A 10,942-nucleotide genomic window follows, 5' to 3' on the forward strand; every position below is an offset into this window, starting at 1 on the left:
CAGGCGGAGATCAGCAGCAGCCGGAAAATCTCCACGAACACAGGCTGTATGTCGAGGTGCTGCATGGTTGTTGGTTTTGTTTTTATTTCCCCCCTTGATACTCTGAAGTATATAGCAGGTACATTTTTAGGGTCCTTTAAGCATCTGTTTCTCTCTTTTTTTCTGTGGTACTAGGGAACTCAGGGCCTCGAGCTTGCAAGGCAGGTGCTTTACCACATGTGCGGGTCTCCAGTTCCTTTGCGCCTTGGTTATTTACAAAATCAGGTGTCACTGCATGCCTGGGTCCGCCTGGGCTGTGCTTCCCTGTGTCATTGGGAGTGACAAGAGCACACTACGATTCCCCAACTCTTGGTTGAGATGGAGGCCCATGGATTTTATTTGGGGGCTGGCCTTGGACTGCTGTCCTCCAACACCTCTCGGGTGGCTAGCATCGAAGGCACAGGCATTGAAGGCAACAGAACTGAAGGCACATCTGGAGTGCAGGAAGATGCAAAACAAGTGTTCTTTAAATGTAGCCCTTTGTAGTGCTTACTACCTCTGTGAACATTATGTTTGACTTACTTCTTTTTTTTTTTTTTTTTTTTTTGGTACTGGGGAATCGAACCCAAGACGTTGCACTTGCTAGGCAAGCGCTTTGCCACTGAGCTACATCCCAGCCCACTCTGTGACCATTATGTAATAAACTGTAGGTATTAGGAACTACAAGACTTTATATGACTTTGTTGCCCATACATCTTGGATGAGTCTGTATTTTCCTGTCCTTCCTTCCCTTTCTTTCTTCCTTTCCTCCCTGCCTCCCTCCCTCCATCCTCCCTCCCTCCCTTCCTATCTTCTTCCTTTTTTTGTGTGTGTATGTATCATGGGGCTCAAACACAGGGCTTGGGCACTGTCCTTGAGCTCTTTTGCTCACAGGTAGCTCTCTACCACTGTGGGCCATAGGTTTTCTGCTGGTTAGTTGGACATAAGAGGCTCAACAGGGCTTTTCCTGCCCAGGCTGCCTTTGAACCTCAGATCTCAGCCTTCTGAGTAGCTAAGTGTGAGCCACCAGCACCCCATTCCTTATCTCTCATCTGGTAGGATGCCAGTATTATTTAATAGGATTGGCAGGGACTTAGACTGCATTTAGAAAGGTGGTCAAACACAGGCCTCATTTCATCAAGGCCCACAAGCCCGAAGGGATGTTGTTTTGCTCAAGGGAAACAGGCACTAGGATTTCCGATGACTTTTCCATGTCTTGGCTCTGGGCTCACGCTACCTGTCCTTAGGCCCCGGTTTCTGGCTGGCCTGCAGTCGGGCCATTCTCAGGCATTGTTGGCATTTTATGGCAGTAGCATGAGCTCAGCCCCATGATTCTTAGGAACTTGTATTTCTGAAGATGCATGGTCACTTTCATGAGCTTGATGAATACATGTGTTTCTAAGGGGGAAATGTGGCACTCAGGAATGTGTGGGAGTGTACACTTTCAAATCTCTGAACCCATTCCACAAGGGAGAGGCTTGCAAAACCATTTAGCTCCTCCTCTTCTTGATATCACTCTTACGCCATTTGTATTTCTGGCCAGTGCCATTTTCACTGGCTCCAGTATTGAGTAAAACTCAGTTTCTTCTCTAGCGGTATCTATACAGTAAGGCCAGAACCCTTGGAAGAATTTAGGATTGTATTCAAGAGATCCCAGCAGGGCTCCCCAGGGCCACCCAGTCCCTCTAAGAGGGAACTAAGCTAGGCACAGTGCAAAGCGGTGTGCACCTGTCATCCCAGTGATGAAGGAAAGCACAAAGGAGAGAAGCACAGCCCAGACTGGCCAGGCATAAAGTGAGAATCTCTCTTGAAAATACTCAATGGGAAAAAGGAGCGACAGAGTGGCTTAGATGGTAGAGTCTGCACAACAGTTACAAGCCCTTGAAATCAAACCCCAATATTGGGGGGGCGGGCGGGGGGAGAGAGAGAGAGCGCTCAAAAGGAGCTGGTCCCCTAACTTCCCTCTGAGGAAACAATTTGAGCACTTCCCTCCTGCCTGGAGATTGTACGCTGGCTCTACCCCAGCTTCACGGAGCTTGTGGCCACAACTGTAGGCTGGGATTCCTTCCCAGGAGGCCCCCTCAAGGCGGGGGACGCGAATGCAACGCAGCTAAGGATGTCTGCTTCCTTGCCTTTTATCTTGCTTTCTGCTTCAGCCACGTCTCTATTGTCGAGAATCTTGGATGTGAGTCCCAGCAGTTGAGAAAGGTGAATCTCTGCGCCCACAGCCAGTGCTCTGTATATATCAGGAACACCATAATTTATAAACGTTGTTTTTTTTTTTAACTTTGTCCGGATGTTTAGTCATGTTCTTTTTATTTCCGTCATTTTACTGTAGGACAAAAATCTTATTTTATCATATAAATTTTTTAAAATTAGAAGCATTTTTATATTTATAACTTTATACATTCTTGCATTTCCCACCTCTTTTTTTTTTTTTTTTTGCCAACTCTTTTTTTTTTTTTTTTTCTGGATTACAAAATTTTATTTATTTATTTTTTTTTCTGATCATGGGCTTGAACATTGGGCCTGGACACTGTTGATGGGCCTCTTTGCGCTCTAGGCTAGTGCTCTACCACTTGATCAATAGTGCCATGTCTGTTTTTTCTTTTTTTTTTTTTTTTTTTTTCTCAAATTTTTATTTTCAAACTGACGTACAGAGAGGTTACAGTATCATACGTTGGGCGTTGGATACATTTCTTGTACTGTTTGTTGCCTTGTCCCTCATGCCCCCCTCCCTCCCCCCCCTTCCCTCCCCCCCGCCCAGTTGTTCAGTTCACTTACACCAAACAGTTTTGCAAGTATTGCTTTTGTAGTTATTTCTCTTTTTTTACCCCGTGTCTCTCGAATTTGGTATTCCCTTTGAATTTCCTACTTCCAATACCAGTAAACACGGTTTCCAATATACTCAGATAAGATTACAGAGATAGTGTAGGTACAAACATAGGAAGGTGATACAAAACATCATCAATAATAGAAACTACACATTCACATAGGACGTTGAAAGTAGTTATAACTGTGATATATCACTTGTTTCCATATCATGGAGTTCATTTCACTTAGCATCATCTAATAACATAATAACAATTGTTGGAGGGGATGTGGCCAAAAGGGAACCCTACTTCATTTTTTTGCCAACTCTTGAGCTTGCACTTACGGCCTAGGCAGTGTCCTTGAGGTTTTTTGTTTGTTTGTTTTTGCTCCAGGCTAGTGCTCTACCACTTGAGCCACAGCTCTACTTCCAGCTTTTGGGGGGATGGTTAATTGGAGATAAGAGCCTTAGGGACATTTCTTTGAACTGCAATGTTCAGATCTAATCCTCCTGAGAGCTAGGATTACAGACACGGGCCACCAGCACTCAGCTGTCAGTACCTCTTTATCTCCTGAGTACTGATTCTTTTCTTGTCTTGTTTTCTTTTTTACATTTTGGTGTGGTAGTTCATAGCTGTAATCACAGAAATCAAGGGGCAGTGGAAGGAAGATGAGAAGTTCGAGGGCAGATTTGGCTACACAGTGGGAACCCATTTCAAAGCAATCCACATTTCAAAACAATCTGTACAAAATTTTAATTGTAGTCGTATGTGAGTTCAAATTCTCTTCGCCGCTTTACTGGTTAATGATGACTCAGGAAGAAAACAATTTGAATCAGTTTTACCTTGTTATAACAACACATTTATTTATCAGTAAGCCCAAATGCATTATTTTTATAGCATCTAAGAAGCCAAGAAAACTTAGGTTTGTTTTTAGCAAGCAATGCTTCTGTATTTATTTTAACTTTCTTAGAAATACTCAGATGTTTTATGTCCATCACATAACTTTCAGACTTCAATTACACGAAGAACACCTCTAAACATTTCTCTTTTACATTTACCTAATTTATTTGCTTGTAGCATTACTTCTAGATTATGCTTGAAAAACAAAGTACCAGACAAGTGAAAAGCATAATTTTATGTGTTTTTGTTTTGTTTGTTTGTTATCTCATACTGGTGCTAGGCCTTGAACTCAGGGCCTTGGCACTGCCTCAGCTTTTTCCACTCAAAGCTAGTGCTCTAGCTACTTGGCCACTCAGCTTTTTGATGGTTCATTGGTGATAAGAATCTCACAGACTTTCCAGTCCAGCCTGGCTTTCAGTTGCCATCTTCAGATTTCAGCCTCCTGAATAGCTAGGATTATACGTGTGAGTCACTGGCACCTGGCATTGTTATTTTTAAATTAATTTTTATTATCTTTAAGTAGTTGTACAAAAGGGTTTCAGTTCAACAAGTATATTGCCTTCAGCAAGTATAATGTATAAGTGCAAGGTATCTTGGCCAATGTTATCCCATTCATTGTTCTCCCCCATCTTTCCCAACCCTACCCATACTCTCAAATTACATGGTTATTTTAAAATATCTTTTATCTTCCCTCCCTCCCTCCTTTTTCCTCTCCCCCCCTCCCTCTCCCTCCCACCATCCCTCCCTTTCTGCCTTCCTTCCCATTTTGGAGGAAGGTGGTGTGGTGGTATTGGGGTTTTGACGAGGATTTCATGTTTACTAGACTGGTTGCTAGTCTGGTGCTCTACCACTTGAGCCGTATTGCCAGTCTTTTCTTGCTGTAGTTATCTTTCAAAAAGGAGTTGCAGGCTTGGGCTGGGAATATGGCCTAGTGGTAAAGAGCTCGCCTCGTACACATGAAGCCATGGGTTCCATTCCTCAGCACCACATACATAGAAAAAGCCGGAAGTGGCACTGTGGTTCAAGTGGTAGAGTGCTAGCCTTGAGCAAAAAGAAGCCAGGGACAGTGTTCAGGCCCTGAGTTCAAGCCCCAGGACTGGCAATAAAACCCAAAACAAACAAAAAGAGTTGCAGGCCTTTTGGCCAGTGTGGCCTCATATGAAGATCCCCTTATCTGTGCCTCCTGCTTAGCTAGGATTACAGTGATCTGCTACCACGCCCAGCCTTCGGTGTCCTGTTATGTGTTCTTGATGGAATAATACAAAGTCAGTAAAAACAGTGGTCATGGAAATTATGTGAATATCATTGAATTACTTAAAGTACATGATGTTCATTGCAAGACCATAAATGAAAACTAGTTAGAATTGATTTCTGATCTGTATTTGTTTTTTTATTATCAATTTTATTATTTAATTAATAATTTTATTATTATTAATTTAATTTATTAATGAAAAACATTATTTGAGTCATGCTAATTTACCTTGAGAAGCAAGTCCTCTTGTCTGATGGTAATAAATACATCTGTTTCCCCTCATTCCTTCAGCTCTTGATCCACTGGGGAAACCCAATTGCTCTCAAACAATGGAGTGTCTTCAGAAAGTACTTGAACTGTCAAGAAGCTCAGACTCCACATGTTTTGCCAACAGCTACGGAGCTGAGAGTCAGGGAGATCATAGAGAAACTAGACCGCAGGTTCCCACCCAGACCCTTCACCCACATGAACGCCACCACCAGCGCGAAACACAGCCGAGTCATCATCCTCAACCCTAAAGACGCGTACTGCCAGGGGGACCAGCTGGACGTCCTGCTGGAGATGAGGGACTTCTTGGGACACAGGAAGGAATATGGTGGGGACTTCCTGAGGGCCAGGATGTCCTCCCCAGGCTTGAAGGCAGCTGCGTCGGGAAAGGTGACGGACTTCGACAATGGCACCTACCTTGTGAGCTTCACTCTGTTCTGGGAAGGCCAGGTCTCTCTGTCCGTCGTGCTCATGCACCCCAGCGAAGGGGTGTCCGCTCTCTGGAGGGCGAGGAACCAAGGCTACGATCGAATTATGTTCAAAGGTAAATTTCTTAATGGCACTTCTGAAGTCTTCACTGAATGTGGCCTGGCTTTAAACTCGAGTGCTGAACTGTGCCAGTACCTGGATCTTCGGGACCAAGAAGCCTTCTACTGTGTGAAACCGCCGCGCGTGCCCTGCGAGGCCTTCATTTACCTGAGCACCAAAAACAGACCACTTTCCTACCTTAGCAAGGGAGAATGGAATCTTTTTCACAGGTAAATAGCCTTCACATACACCAGGGGGACACCAGAGGTAGACGGGTTCAAACCAAACTCAGCCTAAAGTTTCGTCTGCTCAGACTCTCTTTATCACATCAACTCTGTGGACTAAGTGAAAGGTAGCCCAGTCCTTCAGCATGAGCTCAGCTGACCACATGTTCGCAGGGCCTGTGTGTGTGTGGAACTGCTTGCCAACCAAGTGCACGAGTACAGCATATACTTATTTTTCATGGTGTATAGTACTTCCAGATTCAGTGATTTTTAATAATCAAATATTCCCTACAGTGTGTTCCATTGGCGCTACCTTCATACACTTTTCATAGATGCTGTGCCCAAGAGGTAAATCATATCATTAATCAGGTTACTCTCCCTTTTAATCAAATAATGATCCAATTCTGTCAATCCGACTTCTCAGTGAGCTCCTGAACCCAGTCATCCTTTACTGTTACCTGTATCTTTGTAAAAAAAAAATGATCATCAAACCTCAATCAGATTATTGCAACTATTTTCCGAGCTGGTTTCTCTGCCTGCAGATTCATGTTGCTAAAAGGTAACTGCTTGTTCTTTTTTTTTTTTTTGGCCAGTCCTGGGCCTTGGACTCAGGGCCTGAGCACTGTCCCTGGCTTCTTCCCACTCAAGGCTAGCACTCCACCACTTGAGCCACAGCGCCGCTTCTGGCCGTTTTCTGTATATGTGGTGCTGGGGAATCGAACCTAGGGCCTCGTGTATCCGAGGCAGGCACTCTTGCCACTAGGCTATATCCCCAGCCCCTAACTGTTTGTTGTTGTTGCTACGTTTGCAGGGTATCCTGATCATGGTCTATCTTTAGTCCTATGGGATGGAGAAAGGAAAATAGACTTATCCAGACTCACTTTGCCGCTGGGACAAGTTTTAATCCTGTGCCAAATATAGGTCTGATGGGACCCTCATTAAGAGTGATTGCAACTAATATTCACAATGTAATGTTTTTGCAGTGACCCTCAAAGTAGTGCTCCAAGATCAATGGCTTCAGCTTTACCTCAGAGCTTCTTAGAAGTCTAACTTCTTGGATCTTATCCCGAAATTACTAAATCAAAAGTTCTGAGAGCAAGGTTCACCAATCCAATTTATGCAGTTACTCTAGATATTTCTGATGGAAGCACTGACCTACCAGAAGTTTCATGAAGACCTGAGTTATTACAGAAAGCAAAAGTATGAGAGGAGTGCTTATAGAAGAAGACCATGTAGAGTGAAATTAAAGGATAGGTAGGTAGAGAGATGGATGGATGGATGGATGGATGGATAGACAGATAGTTTTGATTGACAGCAAGTGACATTATGGATTTCTAGATTCTCTGCCATTACTCAATGATCTGTTTTCCAAAACACTAACCTACTTACTTTCTCTGGAATATCTTAAATGTATCAAAATAATGAAGCAAACTTATTTGCCAAGAGTTAGCCTGAACTTCATTCCATCTAAACCAGAGACTCACTCTTATTTGATTATCTGGATGGATGTTAGGCTAATTCATTTTCTCATTTCTTGAAGGTCCAACATGGCAATTGAAATGATGAAGAACTTGAACTCCATCAAGGTCTTATCATGTAATAGTAAGTCCAGTGTGCCCTTTACTGTACCCATAAATTACTTTTCAGTGACTATCTTACTTTGAGACATGTTTATTCTACATTAACCATTTTAACCTTTTATTTTTTTCTGTGACAAATAATACCAACCACCTTGGGTTTCCCCATTCTTGGGAATTATTTTTACACCAATTTAAACCAATTTTCATCCAGAGTAAGAAATAAAAGGTTAACAAAATCACTCATGTCAGCTGCCTTCTCTCAATATATTCAGGATGTTTACATTTAAATTTAAGATATTTTCTCCAAAAACCAATAGGTAGATACTGGCACCATGTGAAAATGGTTTGAATGAGTCACACAGATTCAGAATTAGGAAATTTCTCTAGTGGGTTCTAATTTATTAATTAATTTAATTTTTTAGTAAGCTGTACCACATAAAAAGTTCTACGAACTAGCAATTTCTGTGGATTTTTTTTCAATTTTATCATGTAAGCTTTAGTGGTCAACATAGTCATTTCATGCAACAATCGATGATTCTGCAATGCTGGAATTTAAATTACAATGCAGCAAACAACAGCTAACAGCTTCACATTTACCCATTATCCCTTATTCAGGTATTCAGCAAATGTTTACTGGGGAAAGAATTCTGCTAAACCCAGTGGAAAGCATAGGTAGAAATAAATCACGAGCCTAGACGAAAGCCCGTCATCTGTCAAAATGACCCCTCATTCCCAAGTAGCCTTGGGAACAAGGGAAATATTGTGACTACATAAGAAAGAACAGAGAAAACCACGTAGTGGGAGCATCTTATTCACTTGTGATTTTGCTAATCAAATGTTTGTGGATGAACAGAAATAGGGAAGGATGAAAGGTAGAGACAAAAAGGAGGGCCAAGATGAGGAGAGTTTCACAAATAATCTGTGGTAATACAAACTGCTGACAGTGGGAATTTTTGTTGCCAGAGACTGAAGATATAAAAAAGAAATGTCAGATTGGAATGAAGTCTCCTTTCCCCAGTGGGTACGCTTTCAAAGGAAACTGGAAAACGGCATTTTGCAAACTAATGGAGTTTAGTGCAACCAAAAATATTCGCAGCTGTTTGGAAAGAAAACTCATTTACCTCATGGGAGATTCAACTCTACGTCAGTGGATTTACTACTTAAGCAAAGTTGTGGAAAGTATGCATATTATTCTTATTTTGAAATCAGAATTTACTTTTTTGAGGCTTTTAAACAAATAATAACTAGAATTATTTTTTTATGTTTGTTTGTTTTTGGCCAATGGTGGAACTTGAACTCAGGGTCTGGGTGTTGTTCCTGAGCTTTTATATTCAAGGGTAGTACTGTACCACTTTGAGCCACAGTGCCACTTCTGGTTTTCTGGTGGTTCAGTGGAGATAGAAGTCTCATGGACTTTCTTGCCTGGGCTGGCTTTGAACTGTGCTCCTCAGATCTCAGCCTCCTGAGTAGCTAAGATTACAGGCACGAGCCAATGGCACCCAGCTTAATTAGAATTCTTTGCTTTCCTTTTCTGATTTTCATTTTACTATTACCCTTTTGGCTTTGGAACTTTAATAAAAAGTTCAATTTTCCTTTGTAAAATCACAGATTATTTATTGAATTGAAACACCTCTGCACAGCTACTTCAGGATAATAAAAAGATTAATAATAATTTTTTTTGCCAGTCCTGGGGCTTGAACTCAGGGCCTGAGCACTGTCCCTGGCTTCTTTTTTGCTCAAGGCTAGCACTCTACCACTTGAGCCACAGCGCCACTTCTGGCTTTTTCTACGTATGTGGGGCTGAGGAATCGAACCCAGGGCTTCATGTATACGAGGCAAGCACTTTACCACTAGGCCATATTCCCAGCCCTAATAATAATAATTTTTAAAACTTTAAAAATATAAAAAGTCATAGATATTAACACTTTTTCTTCACGTATTTTGATAAGAAGTTCAAAATGTTGTGAAGGATTAAAGGGATCTGGTAAAATTCTGTACCTTAACATTAGCAGCAAGCCTTCAATCAGAGATGATTTCAGAATTTTACAGATATTGCTTGTTTTTTTAAATGACATCATGTTACTTTTGTTAACTTAAGATTTATTCATTAATGTTCCACCAGCCTTAAAGAATTTCGATCACCATGGAAGTGGGCCCTTTAAGAGACATGTTCTTCTGGATATTGAAAAACATAGCTTGATTCAATGGAGAAAGCACAGTCACCCATTTATTACCGTAAACCTGTACTCCATGAAAGATGAAAACTATATCCCACGGGAAATTGACCAGGTGGCAGGTGACAGTAACACAGCCATTGTCATTACCATTGGTCAACACTTCAGACCCTTCCCCATCAACATTTTCATCCGCCGAGCCGTCAACATCAGAAAGGCCATCGAACGTCTCTTCTTGAGAAGCCCGGGAACCAAAGTGATACTGAAAACTGAAAATACCAGGGAGGTACATAACAACGCCGAGGTGTTCAGTGACTTCCATGGTTATATCCATAATCTTATCATAAGGGATATTTTTGAAGACCTCCGTGTGGGTATTATTGATGCGTGGGACATGACAGTTGCGTACAACACTAATGACCTCCATCCGCCTGAATATGTTGTTTCGCATCAGATCAGGATGTTCCTCAACTATATTTGCTAGAGGAAACATACAGAAAGCCGCACTCGCCCCTTACTTTAGATGGTCTCACCTGTATTACAGGGATAGATTATGTCATCTGAAGTAGAAAGAAACTGACTTTGTTGCTGTTTTGCTGGTGTTAGTGTGTGAACTCAGGATCTCATACTTGCTCGGCTAGCTTATTCAGCTAGTTCTCTACCCCCTGAGCTAATCATCCATCTTCCATTCCTTTTGGGTTTTTTTTTTTTTTTGCTGTTTATTTTGGAGATGGAGTCTCTCCTACTTTTCTGTGCAAACTGGTTTTGAACTGTGATTCTGTCTCAGCTGCCTGAGTAGATAGAAGTATAGGCATGAGCCTACAATTCTAGTCTAACTTCCTTCCTCCTCCTCCTCCTCCTCCTCCTCCTCCTCCTCCTCCTCCTCCTCCTCCTCCTCCTCCTCCTCCTCCCCTTCCCCTCTCCCTCCCCTCCCCCTCCTCCTCCTCCCTCTTATTCTTCTTTTGCTAGTCATGGGGCCCAACTCAGGGGTCGGGTGTAATCCTAGAACCTCTTTGTCCTCAGGGCTAGCATTTTACTACTGAGTACCACTTCTGGCCTTTTCTGAGTAGTTTATTGGTGATAAGTCCCATGAATTTCCCTGCCTGGGCTAGCTTAGAACCATGATACTTAGCTCTCAGCCTCCTGAGTAGCAAACTTTTTGTCTTTTTTGAGACAAAATCTTGCT

At 42.2% G+C, this 10,942-nt stretch overlaps 1 protein-coding gene across 1 annotated transcript in view; it reads left to right on the plus strand.

The window, feature by feature from the left end:
* LOC125349593 (NXPE family member 2-like) overlaps nucleotides 1–10,538 on the plus strand; it is a 52,219-nt gene extending 41,681 nt beyond the window's left edge. The window contains exons 5-8 of the mRNA XM_048343886.1: nucleotides 5,275–6,008; nucleotides 7,543–7,604; nucleotides 8,546–8,761; nucleotides 9,705–10,538. Of these exons, the coding sequence (XP_048199843.1) occupies nucleotides 5,275–6,008; nucleotides 7,543–7,604; nucleotides 8,546–8,761; nucleotides 9,705–10,240 (1,548 nt within the window). The 3' untranslated portion in view covers nucleotides 10,241–10,538. The remainder of the gene's footprint in view (nucleotides 1–5,274; nucleotides 6,009–7,542; nucleotides 7,605–8,545; nucleotides 8,762–9,704) is intronic.
* Nucleotides 10,539–10,942: the final 404 nt, after the last annotated feature.

The sequence above is a fragment of the Perognathus longimembris genome, chromosome 3, assembly GCF_023159225.1.
Source record: "Perognathus longimembris pacificus isolate PPM17 chromosome 3, ASM2315922v1, whole genome shotgun sequence".
NCBI lineage: Eukaryota > Metazoa > Chordata > Mammalia > Rodentia > Heteromyidae > Perognathus > Perognathus longimembris.